At 46.7% G+C, this 13,509-nt stretch overlaps 5 protein-coding genes across 5 annotated transcripts; 3 read left to right on the forward strand and 2 right to left on the reverse strand.

The window, feature by feature from the left end:
• Window positions 1–2,146: 2,146 nt before the first annotated feature.
• FSUBG_13952 (plp-dependent transferase) lies at window positions 2,147–4,987 on the forward strand (the record flags this gene model as incomplete). Its single annotated transcript, XM_036678897.1, has 1 exon — window positions 2,147–4,987. The coding sequence occupies one exon, from the start codon at window positions 2,147–2,149 to the stop codon at window positions 4,985–4,987; it is 2,841 nt and encodes a 946-aa protein (XP_036530581.1).
• Window positions 4,988–5,301: 314 nt separating this feature from the next.
• Window positions 5,302–6,147, reverse strand: FSUBG_13953 (uncharacterized protein; the record flags this gene model as incomplete). Its single annotated transcript, XM_036678898.1, has 2 exons — window positions 5,302–5,834; window positions 5,883–6,147. 2 exons carry the CDS (start codon window positions 6,145–6,147, stop codon window positions 5,302–5,304), a joined length of 798 nt encoding a protein of 265 aa, XP_036530582.1.
• Window positions 6,148–6,246: 99 nt separating this feature from the next.
• On the reverse strand, window positions 6,247–7,886 carry FSUBG_13954 (uncharacterized protein; the record flags this gene model as incomplete). Its single annotated transcript, XM_036678899.1, has 6 exons — window positions 6,247–6,637; window positions 6,686–6,912; window positions 6,959–7,382; window positions 7,479–7,593; window positions 7,652–7,697; window positions 7,785–7,886. The coding sequence occupies 6 exons, from the start codon at window positions 7,884–7,886 to the stop codon at window positions 6,247–6,249; spliced, it is 1,305 nt and encodes a 434-aa protein (XP_036530583.1).
• Window positions 7,887–8,275: 389 nt separating this feature from the next.
• Window positions 8,276–10,318, forward strand: FSUBG_13955 (beta-glucuronidase; the record flags this gene model as incomplete). The annotated part of the gene is made up of 2 exons (XM_036678900.1): window positions 8,276–8,420; window positions 8,550–10,318. 2 exons carry the CDS (start codon window positions 8,276–8,278, stop codon window positions 10,316–10,318), a joined length of 1,914 nt encoding a protein of 637 aa, XP_036530584.1.
• An 893-nt stretch (window positions 10,319–11,211) lies between these two features.
• FSUBG_13956 (general substrate transporter) lies at window positions 11,212–12,891 on the forward strand (the record flags this gene model as incomplete). The annotated part of the gene is made up of 6 exons (XM_036678901.1): window positions 11,212–11,387; window positions 11,449–11,689; window positions 11,746–12,055; window positions 12,112–12,654; window positions 12,704–12,798; window positions 12,847–12,891. 6 exons carry the CDS (start codon window positions 11,212–11,214, stop codon window positions 12,889–12,891), a joined length of 1,410 nt encoding a protein of 469 aa, XP_036530585.1.
• Between the last annotated feature and the right edge of the window lie 618 nt (window positions 12,892–13,509).

Here is a 13,509-nt window from a genome sequence, read left to right on the forward strand (position 1 = left end):
TTTACTTTTTAATAATATTAGTTTTATTAAATTACTTACTATAGTTTTAATTTATATTAACTTTTTATTTTTAATTTATACTTACTTTTTATTATTTATAGTATAGTTTTAATTTATATCAAATTCTAATTTATATATACTTTATATAATTTAAAATTTAAAGTTAGGTTAAATCTATTTAATTATTATTATTAACTATTTAAATAGCTACAAGCACTTTTTACTTATTTCCCTAACTGCCTATTTAACTTTAGCTTTAAATTTAAGCTAAAGCTTATATCCCTTATAGGTTATATACTTATAGCGTTTATTATATCAATATAGATAATAGTAATAGTAATCTAATTTCCCTCCTTTTTAAAAACTCTAACCTGGCTAGCTAATACGCTTATCTAAGAAACAGAGGCCTATAGTCTACATGCCAAGAGTTAAGGGACATTATTACCCAGCACTTTTACTTACTTATCTACAAAACTAAAATGCAGTATACTATCCCAATAGGGAGCGACAGAGCAGGATAGTTTTGTGCTTACCTAACTTATAATATTTTCTATATCTTTAGCCAGGAGCTGGAAATCTTTACAAAAGGATTTACTAGTTATTAATACTGCTATTAGCAGTAGTGCGCAAAACATTACACTTAAGTATAATACATTATAGAACGTTAACCTTCCTAAGACCTATTACGATTTTTTCAAGGAAGATTCTACACAGAGTACTTACACGTGCCCTTTATAATTAATTTATATATAGCAGATATGGCTAACTAAAAGTCTGGATTATTAATAGAACTACTAAATATTTAGACTACTACTGCTGGCCTCTTGGAAAGAATGCGGAATATTACGATTACCGTAACTATGTCGAAATAAGCTTGGGAAATATATATATACTAAATCAAAATAGCCTATCTCGTTGGTTTAAACAGTTTAGATACAAGCTCAACCTGCTTGGCGAGAATTGTAAGCAGGATCACAGCAGCTACTAACCCTCGTATGATGATGATATCCTCGATTCTGGATTTAGCTCAGTTTTTGAGATCACGGAATGTCTGAAGCTTCTAGTGTGCAGAGATAAAGAAGTAAAGTCGTATCCGTACGATAATCCGTGCAGGCGCCTTTAAGGCAGTGGATAACGGCAATGGAGTCTTTAAATATGGTATCCTGGTTAGATGGAATGAGGAAGGACATCTTTGTATCTTTGGTATTTCTTAATGTTATTTACCTTTTCGTATCTGTTACGACCTTCTCTCGCCACTCTTCTAACTAACAGTTTGGAATGTTATGAAATTATGTTAATATAGTAAGAATCTTCCTTCTGTCTTCAGTGCTGCATTGTTGGAAAAGCAAATTACATGGTTTTACAGTAGTATTTCTATTATGCCTATGTTGTAGTAGCATTCTTTACCGATTAAAAAGGTCCTGGGAACGCTTATGCTTCCTAAGCTGCAGAGGACAAGTGCGGAGGAGAAATGAATTAATTTTAGATGGCCTAACCCGATGTCTTTCAAGTTGGTCTACAGCCAGGCGGAGTATGGTTGTTTAGTGTTTGGAGCACTAATTGGCTATTTGCCTAGACAGAAAGTGTTAGCCCTTTCTTTAGTATAATGCATTAGCTATATTAATAAAACATCTTAGTATTACCCCTTTGACTAAATAGTGCTAAAAGTCCATCTCTGCGCAACCTGGCCAAGAAGACATTATTAGATGCTAAACTGTAAGTTAAAATTATAATATAAGTAATACAAATACAAAACAGCTAATAATTAAGTTATTAAAGAAGATAATATTAAAACCTTCTAGGCAACTATTTATAATGTGTCGAGGCCCCTAATAATAAAAACAAGTAGGGGATTTAAAGTACTATCCTATTTCCAGTAAAAGAGAAACTAGCAGGGGTACAAGCTTGTAGGCAGTAGTAAATTTCCACTTTTACTAAATGTGAGCTATATAAAAGGAGTGTATATAGTTTTACACTAACCTTAAATAGGGTAAAGAATGCAAGATCTTATATATACGTTTTACCTTCCTATTCTGGTACTGCTATAAAAGCTAGCACAGAGACCTGGGAAGCATTTATACTTTACTTAACGCCATCCAGCACCATTGGATAACTAACGACTCTTTGTAGTACTAGGTGAATCATCATGACTACATTCGACTACTTTTCCCATGTTGAACTACCCACACCAATGCTGCCTCTCGAAGAGGCATGTGCCCTCTTACACCAAGAGTTTGGCATTGCTGCCAACTTGCGGCCGCTCGGCAGCCAGCAGGACCAGAACTTTCTCGTCCTAACTGCCGCCCATACCGAGCCGTTAGGCGTGCTGAAGATCAGTAACCCAGTCTTTAGTGGTTTGGAGATTGAGATGCAGGATGCCGCCGCCATTGCCGTTGCCCGTGCAGAACCATCCCTGCGTATCCCTCACGTCATTGAGGGACCGCGGGGTGTCATGTCGGGGTGGTGGCAGACCAGTCAGGGACGTCTACACTGCCGCATCATCTCCTTCGTGTCAGGTACCACACTGACCGGCTCACACTACCTCAGCCCGGCCGTCGTGCAACGGCTGGGCGAGCTATCAGCCGCGATCAGTGTGGCCCTAGCAACTGAGACCCATCCTGCTTCGGGACGTACCTTGCAGTGGGATCTACGACATGCCGAACGGGTCATTGACGCCATTACCGCCACTGAGCCCGATGTCGACGTGCGAGCGCTTACCGCCGAAGCCAGCCAACACGCGTTAACGTTGCTACGCCCAATATCAGATCGCCTGCCACGTCAGTTGGGCCACTTTGACGTCACTGACGATAATGTCCTGCGTCCGGATGGCAATGTCCTCAGCCTCCCAGATGCCGTGATCGACTTTGGCGATGTGATTGAATCGTGGGCGGTGGCAGAGATTGCCATCACCGTTTCCTCGATGCTACACCACGCCGATGCCTGCTTCCGCACCGTGTTGCCGGCTATCGTCGCATTCAATCGACGACGCCATCTCAGTGATGATGAGGTTACCGCGCTATGGCCGTTGGTGGTCTTGCGTGGGGTCGTTCTGGTGCTCAGTGGACGTCAACAGGTGCGTCTCGACGTTGATAATGAGTATGCCAAGCGAGCGCTGGACCGCGAGTCCACGATCCTCCGTCGCGCCACTGAGGTGCCATTGGAGGTGGTTACCGCCCAGATACGCCATACGCTGGGACGCCCCGACGCTATAGCGCCGCGCTGGAGCGGCAAGTCGATCCTGGCAGCGCCACGATCGGCGGTGGTTCTGGATGCCTCTACTCTCTCGACGTTGGCCGATGAGGGAGCTTGGCTTCAGAATGATGCGATAGAGCGTGCCGCACAGCACTTACTGGCCCAGGGTGCTGATATGGTCGTGCTACCGGCCTTGCGACCAGCGCTGCTGGGTGCCCCATCCAGGACACCAAGCCTACCCTCCACGGTCCCTACTTCGGCGGCCGCCTGGTTCGCCGCTGCGGCCACCCTTGAAATACCTGCCAATCTATATGTACGACAAGGTGGGACGGCTCTGCCGGTGGGAGTAGCGACAGTTGCAGCCGGCAGCCGCATTGACGTGCTGCTGACCGCGCTTGATCCAATGAATGTGCCAACCGCGATCCCTGCCTTCGATCTGCCTGGGTGGAGCGTGGTGATTGGAGATGCAACCGCAGCGCTGGGCGTAACGCCGCCCACAAATGATATAGACGATGAAGGTCTGCTGGAACGGCGCGAAGCAGTGGTGGCAGAGGTACAGGAGCACTACTATGTCCGTCCACCACAGATCGAACGGGGCTGGCGCGAATACTTGATGGACGTCAACGGTCGTGTTTACCTCGACATGGTCAATAATGTCGCCTCGGTAGGCCACGCCCATCCTCGCATTTCCTCGGCTATCGCACGGCAGACCCGACTGCTTAATACCAATTCGCGCTTTCACTATGCCGCCATCACGCGCTACGCCGAACGGCTCGCCGCTCAACTGCCTGATCCGCTTGATACGGTCTTCTTTGTTAACTCGGGCTCTGAGGCGGTCGATCTAGCCATTCGTCTGGCGCTAGCGGCCACTCAGCGTCACGATGTGGTGGCCATGGCTGAGGCCTACCACGGTTGGACCTATGCCAGCGATGCCGTTTCCACGTCGATCGCCGACAATCCGCACGCGTTACATACACGGCCCGACTGGGTGCACACCGTCGAGGCGGCCAATGCCTACCGCGGACGTTATCGTGGAGCCAAAGCCGCCAAGAACTATGCCGCTGACGCGGTGGCACGTCTACAGTCGTTGGCCGCCGAAGGGCGTGCGCCGGCCGCTTTCCTGAGCGAGACCTACTATGGCAACGCTGGCGGCATAGCGCTGCCTTACGGGTACTTGCGCGAGGTCTATACAGCAGTACACAATTTGGGCGGAGTGACTATTGCCGATGAGGTCCAGGTGGGGTTTGGCCGTCTGGGATCTTGGTTCTGGGGCTTCCAACAGCAGGATGTTGTGCCCGATATTGTGGCGGTGGCTAAGTCTATTGGCGGTGGCTTCCCGTTAGGCGCTGTAATTACTAGCCGCACTATTGCTGATCGATACCGTAGCCAGGGGTACTTCTTCTCTTCTACTGGTGGATCACCTCTGTCATCAGTGGTGGGACTCACGGTGTTGGACATCATCGAAGAGGAGCAGCTGCAGGCGAATGCGCGGATCGTTGGTGCCAGCCTAAAGTCGCGGCTGCAGGCGTTGGGCAAACGTCACCCCCTCATAGGCACCGTGCATGGCGATGGCCTGTACCTGGGCCTCGAATTTGTGCGCGACCGCACCAGCCTGGAACCGGCAACGGAGGAGACCAGGGCCATCTGCAACCGGCTGCTGGAACTAGGAGTCATCATGCAACCCACCGGCGATCACCAGAATGTGCTGAAGATCAAACCGCCGCTCTGCATTACACAACAGTCCGCTGACTACTTTGTCGACATGCTGGACCAGGTACTCTCGACAGGATTCTAGAAGGGACAATTTCTCAAGAGAATTAAAACAGTTATAAGTCAGGGCCTGGCAACGAAGTGGTGGCGTTAACTTGATGGGACTGGACATAGCTATGTTGTAATATCTTGCGTGCTTGAGTGGTACTGCATGTAACGGTTGGGGTTCTGTTAAATCGAAGTAAACATGTGTATTCTATTATTTAATCCCGCTTTTGGGATTAGCACTAAGTTAATGACCATGTGACTTAGATTGTCTCAGAATCAGGTTATGGCTGCAGTTTTCCGGTTATCAGGACACTACAGCATAAGCTAAAAAGAAAATGTTATATTCACCCCCTAGCTATTAGTACCATAGTACTGTGACATATTTCCAACCGACATCATGTCCTCAAAGCTAACAATACGATCAAGCCCAAGGAAGTCGTTGTTCATCAAAGTTTGAGATATGGTGAATAACTCATCCTTGGATATTGTAGTTGAGGATTGTGAGTCTGCATGCCATTGGCTGTCGGTCAGTTGGTTTGGATGATGCATTCTGGGTGTCAGGTTATTGACAGTTGGTGGCAGATTGGTCTTCGTGGAGGCGTGATTATTTCGGGAGGGTCCGGGACTGTCGATTCTCGAACTGAGAACAGGGCCTTCAACTTCAAGTTCCAAGACGGATGCTTGCATGCTTTGGCCAGTAACTGCTGTTTGGGTATGTTGGTGCTGACTTTGCAGACTGTTGCATAACTGGTCAAAAAAGTTGGGAGTTTTGCTTGTTCGATCTACCTGTTCAAGGCCAGCCCATCGATTGGACATGTCTGTCAAATTGTTCATTAAATGCTTGAATTCCTTAGCTAAAGGCGTATTGTAGTATTGTGAGTGAACTGCAAGACTGTGTTAGACATGGTTATGCGAGTGTTCTGGCATCTTACCTATCAGGGTTCTGGCACTGACGAAAGCGCATATTCCCATTTGCGGTGGCACAGCACGAGCCGACGGGTAACCCCCGAGGTACTTGGTTGTTATATTTGCTGTCTCTATGGCGGCATTGAGGCAGTTCTCGGCACTGAAATTACTAGGGAGATTCAGGTTGAAAAGCTCGGAGTCCGGGTATGCAATGCGCTCGTGGAGGAGGATAACAGATGTGTTATGCGTCGCATTGGCTAGTGTCATGCTGGGGTCCATGACGCCAGGCATTATATTATCTTACGCAATACGCCAGAGTCTTTCCACTGCTGGGGTAGATACGTCTTCCAACTGATTTTGTCAGCAACAAACGCAACTCAGGAACAGCACCTACTGTACTAAACGGAGATCGAGTTCCTTGAACTTAGGCAACCAGAGAGAAACCCCATGTCTGTTGGTGAAGTCCACGGAAGGTTGTAGGAAGCTATTCGATATCTGACAAAGTGAATCGATTGACTGAATGTAATAGGCCAAGGCGCCAATCTTAGATATATCTCCAGTTGCCTTGTCGCTAGCCCGAGTGTTGCCAGTACTCGCTGGTCCATTGACACCAATAGCATTACTTCCAACAGAGTAAGGACTCGTCCCGTGAATATTCTGTGCTGCTGGCTCATCCCAGTTACCAAAATAGGGTGTAACAGCTGGCTCGTTATGGAACCAGCCCCCGCCGCATATAGGCAGTCTTCGGCGAATGTCCACTGAATCGATACCTGGACTCCATCTTGAATTTGTCAGACAGGTTGGTGGTGAGAGAACGACGAGTCCTTACCCTTTGATGATGGATGAGATTCTATCAAGGATGAAGACATTCCAGAAGATCCTTCTTCTTTCCTCTTCTTCCAGCCAATCTCGGGGCTCTGCTAATGATGACCTATCTGATAAGAGTCCTCTCTTGCGTTGATACACTTCAGTTTCAAGAGACAGTCCCATGTATTCAACAGTCCTTGTCAAAGACCCAATGACAGGCCAGGCCTTCTCCAAGTTGCCATTTCCAATCTAAGATCTTAGTTAGAGTGCTGAAAAGTCAAGAATCACAACATACCTCGGTGAATGCAACCATAATGAGTGCTTGAAGATTCTCTGTCTTGAGGCCCTCCATCGCATTTATTATCACAGTGTTTCGTAGCCTCGACGTCTCTTTATCGATAAAAGTCTTATCCGGTGGGTTACCATTGATCTCGACATAGCGCAAAGACGCTATCATCATTGCCTCAAGCACAATTGTCATACGCTGCTCAGTCTCTTGATGAAGTCGGTCATGGAAGCCTCTTATGATAACCATTGGTATCCATGGCTGGACATTGTCGAAATGTGCCTCGATTAGCTTATCCAAATGGTCCTGAATAATATCGATCCTACATAATGAATCTTGACTAGTTCGTTGCTGAGTAAAGTCCCAATTGCTGCATTTAGGCTGATCCTCAGCTTCGGCTTGCTTTCGTCTCTTGAAAAGTTCGGTGACCTTTCTGTATGGGTCGTACTCATACTGTCTTTTGCGAGTCGGCCCAATATTCTGATTTAGCTTCTGTAACTCACCGGCGAGAGTTGAAAGGACTGCCTACAGGGGCGTCGAGTTGAGGTTGCTTGTCCTGCTGCCAGAGAGATCACGCTTTGTGCCTCCGGATTCTTGTGTACCTTGGTCATGGCCCGAGCCGAACAATGCTTTCTCGACCTTTTCTGTTGTTCTCAATGAGTATGCTTTCTTATGCAGCCATGTGCTTCACTTGATGCATACCTAATCGCTGATTGAGACTCTCGACAGCACCACCTTTCAAGCCTGGCTTTGTCCGACGGTTTTCGTAATGACAAGGTGCACCCGAATGACGTGAATAAGAGGCCCACGGCCCTGCTCTCTGTTGTAAACTCACCCAATCGCTCACAATTAGAGCAAGCTGGTCTCTGTCTGGAACACTTGAGTTTCCGTTTCCGGCAGCCACTGCAGGATGGAAGCTCGGCTTCGGGGGAGTCATCGTGCGAAAAATCCATCGTGTCCGGAAGTGATATGAAAGTTGGAACGAGGTCGAATCATTTTTACGGTCGACGAACTTGCCGCTAACATGGCTGGCTAGCTACCTTAGCTCCAATCTGAGTGGAGGGGCGTCTGGTGTTGTTTATTCCCCACTTGACTTTGCTGCGATTCATTTGCTAGCTGTATTACCCCGCAAACCGACTCGTGAGTCATTGTTGGCGACGATGATTGGCGGTTGTCAAAGTGGAATGCTGTCACGAGGACTGTGGCAGGGGACCAGTTCTTGCGCTAGAGCACATTGGGAACGGTCCTCGCATAATCATCGGCCGATGCTTCAACCGAGGATACGCGAAGCTCTCCACGGTGATTCTTGTGCGACCTATTGCTGCCATGACTCTCCAATTAAGGAAACTTATGATCTGGTTTAGAGATCAAATTGCCAGTTTGCAGTTCCACACGATAATTGGAGATCGGATACCTGTGCGAGTGATGGCTGCTTACTCCGAAGGATCCCATCCGTACCCAGTAGAAAAAGGTTCATTTTCAGGATTTTATTAGCAACATGTTCTCTCAATCAACATTTAACATATTTTTTAATATGATCGCGAGTTCAGCCGCATCATCTTGTCCATTATGCTCAAACCCCAGGCTAACGCTTCTTGAGAGCTTGTCTCACTGGATGGCGTTGGGAACTTTGCCCTCGCCAAATCAGTCGACATCAACGATGAAAGAGCCTGGGAACGAAACATACCGCCAAAGCTCCAAGTTCCTGTTCCCGCCAGCTACAACGATATTTTCATTGATTCAAATATTCGCAACCATGTTGGATGGGTCTACTACCAAAGGCGCTTCACCATCCCACTGAACTGGTCTCAACAGCGTTACTTTCTGCGCTTTGACGCTGCCACGCATCGAGGGCGTGTGTACCTTGACGATCAGTTCGTAGCTGAACATATTGGGGGCTACACGCCATTCGAAATCAACATCTCAGACATTGTTCAGCCTGGCAAGCAAGTTCGCCTTACTGTGGCGGTTGACAATGAACTTGACTGGCATACTATTCCACCAGGAAGGATAGAGACACTCAAGAATGGCAAGCGAAAGCAACATTATCAGCATTACTTCTTTAACTATGTAGGTCTTGCAAGATCTGTGTGGCTAATCACAGTTCCTAGTATCTCTGTCAATGACATCACAGTTGTCACAAAGGTAGAGGGGACTACTGGTGTTGTGGACTTCCATATTGCTACAAGCATCCCTCTGGACCACCACTCAATCAAAGTGACACTTTTGGATGATGATGGATGTCCCGTTAGTCGCCGTTCTGGGTTGAATGGCTCTCTGATCGCTGAATTGGTTCATCTTTGGCAACCAGGAGCAGCGTATCTCTACCAACTTCGTGTAGAAGTATTCTCTGGGAGCACGGTAGTAGACACTTACGAACTACCAGTGGGGATAAGAACAGTCGAGGTCTCAGAAAATAAATTCCTTATCAATGGAAAGCCATTCTATTTTACAGGATTTGGTAAACACGAAGATACACCAATCCGAGGGAAGGGTCATGATTCAGCCTACATGATTCACGACTTCCAATTGATGCAGTGGATGGGAGCCAACTCTTTCCGAACTTCTCATTACCCATATACAGAAGAAGTTCTCGAGTATGCGGACCGTCATGGTATCGTTGTCATCAATGAGACAGCTGCAGTCGGTCTCAACCTCACCATTGTTGCTGGGCTCATTGGGCACAAGCCAATACCAACCTTTTCACCAGAGACGATGAACGACGAAACACGCGCTTCTCATGCTCAAGCCATACGTGAGCTAATTACTCGCGACAAAAATCACCCTAGTGTTGTGATGTGGACGATTGCAAATGAGCCTGCAGCCAGTGAGCCTGGTGTGAGAGAGTACATGGAGCCACTTGTGAAACTGAACCGTGTATTGGATCCGACAAGGCCTATATGCTTTGCCAATGAGAACCAAGCGAGCATCCACACTGATCTCATTGCAGATCTTTTCGATGTAATATGCCTTAATAGTTACTACGGCTGGTATCTTAATACAGGTGACCTCGAAGAAGCAGAGCAAGGTCTGGAAGAATCTTTGCGGAGCTGGGAGGACAAATATGACAAAACAATCATCATGACGGGGTATGGCGCTAATACCATGGCTGGGCTGCATACGGTTGGAGACATTCCCTGGAGTGAGGAATATCAGACTCGGGTCCTAGAAATGTCACATCGAGTATTCGATAGGGTGGAGAGCGTTGTTGGAGAGCAAGTATGGAATTTTGCAGATTTCCAGACTCCGTCTAGCTTCATTTTTAGGGTGGATGGCAACAAGAAAGGTGTATTTACGCGGGATCGGAGACCAAAGAGTGCTGTGCAGGTGCTCAGGAAGAGGTGGACCGAGATGGCAGCTGTCAATTAGAACTGTATTTTAGATGGATCAGCATGATTATCTACAAGCATTATTAAATTAAAAGTCATATTAATTGCCATTTTTCTATTATGTAGGAGCAGATCCCAAAGTATGCTACAAGCTCCTTGGGCACGATACTGAATTGAATAGATATTATTCTTCACAAGGCAGGCATTTCTATTGAACCTTAAGCCAAATCGTTTTGTCTACTGAGCTACAGCACAGCCATTCAGTCACCATTCTGCGGACAGCTGTCCGGTGGCGGCCGTACGCGGAACATCTAGACCATTGGTTACAGACCTCCTGACGTTGCTTGAACCTCGCCAATCACCCCATTTTCCCTGCTGAACTTTAGTCTAGATTATCAATATTCCATGCTTTTTCCGATATTTGCCCGTTAACCGTCAACGTGGACTAGCTAATATTGAAATTCAAGGCGTTCCTTGTAAATGCTGCCCATAACATGCCAGTCATGGTAAGGCCATGTTATGAGTTTGCCGCCACTGGAGGAATCATCGGCCGATGCAAGGACCGAAATACCGCAACTGTCGAAAAGCCCGTCATGGATGGCCTGTTACAACGCCTGTGGTCTTGCAAATTCCGCACTACTACTCTACTCTGGGGTTAGACCATAATTCCCGCATTACAACAGTCGACCACTTCCTCGGTTTCTTGCTACCGATCTGTTGGGGATCCGGGGTACGAGCGGCTTTCAACAGGTGAATTGTCGATGCAAATCATGTGTACAGCATCATGCTGGTCGGAATTCTCGCCGATGGTGTCTTGATCATTGGTAGATATAAATAAGAGCGTCTCTACAGATCATTGACTTCATCTCCCCAAGACAGTGGATCTCCATTCACCTTTGTCTCAAGGATAACGCCAAGAAAGAAGAATCAACAATGGCGAAAAGCCTTGAGAATGTCGATATCGTTCAGGCTGAGCATGGGCGTGACGAGAAAAGAGGGACTGGCGATGTAGCACCAACCTCTGCATTTGCGGGCTTGACGCGTGCTCAGTGCGTCAGGAAGTTCTGGCGACTCTATATCACCGGACTAGGTGTCTCTTTGGCAGGAATGTATGTACCATCTCCGAACCACCAACTTTGACGTTGGGAGTACTGATTTACTGGTCAACAGGTATGCTGGGTATGCTAACTCAGTCATCAGAAGTATCATTGCCAACGAAGGCTTCATCGAGTACTTTGCTACCGTCAGAGATCCCCAAACCGGCAAACCAGCTCTCGACTCGCAGCATATCTCGCTCTGGGCGGCATGTTACTTTGTCACCTCCATCCTGATCCAGTCTATTGCCCCGGTCACTGCAGATAAGTTCGGTCGCAAGTTTAACATGTGGGGAGTGACATTCTTTCTCACTCTGGTAGGTGTCTGTTCAAGTCCAACCACGGCGGCATAGTACTAACGGAAAACTATCAGTCTATTGTAATCCAGGTCATTGCACCCAACTGGTGGACTCTTCTTATTGCTAGGCTTGTGGCGGGCTGTGCAGGCGGTATGATGGGAACATCAGTCATGGTCTACATGTCAGAGGTCGCCCTCCCTCAGTTCCGCGGTGCTCTTCTGGGCAGTTTCTCCCTTGCTTTCGCCTTAGGCCAAGTCTTTCTTGCCATTGCTCTAAAGGTCCTCGAGGAAACAAACCTAATGGCGTTCCGTCATATCTTTTACTCGGAGTTCGTCTTCACTGGTCTTTGGCTGTTCCCTATGCTTTATCTTCCCGAAACACCCTGTAAGTCCCCGGATCGTTTACCCTTCTAGACTAATAGCTAATGTTTGTTTATTTAGCTTGGTATGTATCCAAAGGCAGACATGATGAAGGCAAGAAGGTCTTGAAGCGACTTGTCGGCAATGTCGAAGGCTACGATATCGATCGCGAGTACTTGGTTATCCAGTATGAGATGGACGAGTCCTCAGCAACCGCTAAATCCGGCAACGAAAACTCAGACTGGAAAGCTCTATTCACCAACAAGATCAACATGAAGAGAGCCGTCATCTCAACGCTTCCCTTCACGTTCCAAAACGTTGTTGGAGTTCCCTTGATGTTCGGCTATACTACTTACTTCTTCCAACTGGCTGGAGTCAGTGATCCGTTTCTGGGCAACATGGTCAAGCGGATGGTTCTTGTAGTAGGCATCATCATTTCTTTCTACACTGTTGACAAAGTTGGCCGACGGACGCTCGTCATCGGTGGTGGTGCAGCAATGGCGACTATTTGCCTCATTGTTGGCGGGCTCGGTTTCATGAAGCAGACCAGCGCTTCAGGAATGGTATTGGTCGCCTTGTGTTCTCTTTGGGCTTTTGTGTATGCAAACACGCTCGCGCCTATTGGTACGTTGAAATTCAGTGCTCGTGTCGTCGTGTGACTAACCTTTTCAAGGCTGGATCAGCTTGGTGGAGATATCGAGCCCGAGCCTGCGTGCAAAGACGACATCAATTGCAGTAACAATCCAGTACGCCACTGGCATCTTGTTCGTAAGTCATCCCGATCTTAGTTCTATGGTTCCTCTAACCGTGATCTAGAACTATACTGTCCCTCTCATGCTGTCGAATCAGAATGCTGGATAGGGTCGAAAGATCGGCCTTTTCTTTGGCGGTATTACCTTGGTTTACTTAATTCCTTGTATCCTGATGTTCCCTGAGACCAAAGGTCGAACGTACCATGAGTTGGATGAGCTATTTGAGCGACGAGTTCCTGCTTGGAAATTTGCGTCGACGAGAACTTCACACCAAGCTGAGCTTCAGACCACGCACCCCGCAGAAAAGGTCTGAACAACAAGCACCACTGCATTAATAGCCAAGGAGATCGGAAGATGCTGACAAGAACGCCCCCACAGTGAGAAGATTATCTTAATTAGTTTATCTGTTATAAGTAGTAATTAGTAGATTACTATAGTAATTAATTTCTTACTCTCTTTTATAATAAAGTGTTATAAAATTAAAAAGGACTGTAGGGTAGTGTTTATTATAGCCTTTAGTTTATAGATAAGATAAGATAAGTTAAATAAAAATAACAGGACCTACTACCCCTTTTTATATATATATAAGGCGTGTAATATAAGTATTAGTAGCGGTTTTTATTAACTTAAAATAATACTTTTATTAAATTAGTTTAAGTAGTATACTAACTGCCTAATATAATTACTTAAAGTAAGCTTTTTAGCCTATTTAATAATTATATTTAAT

Source organism: Fusarium subglutinans, assembly GCF_013396075.1.
Source record: "Fusarium subglutinans strain NRRL 66333 chromosome Unknown NRRL66333_c0000443, whole genome shotgun sequence".
NCBI lineage: Eukaryota > Fungi > Ascomycota > Sordariomycetes > Hypocreales > Nectriaceae > Fusarium > Fusarium subglutinans.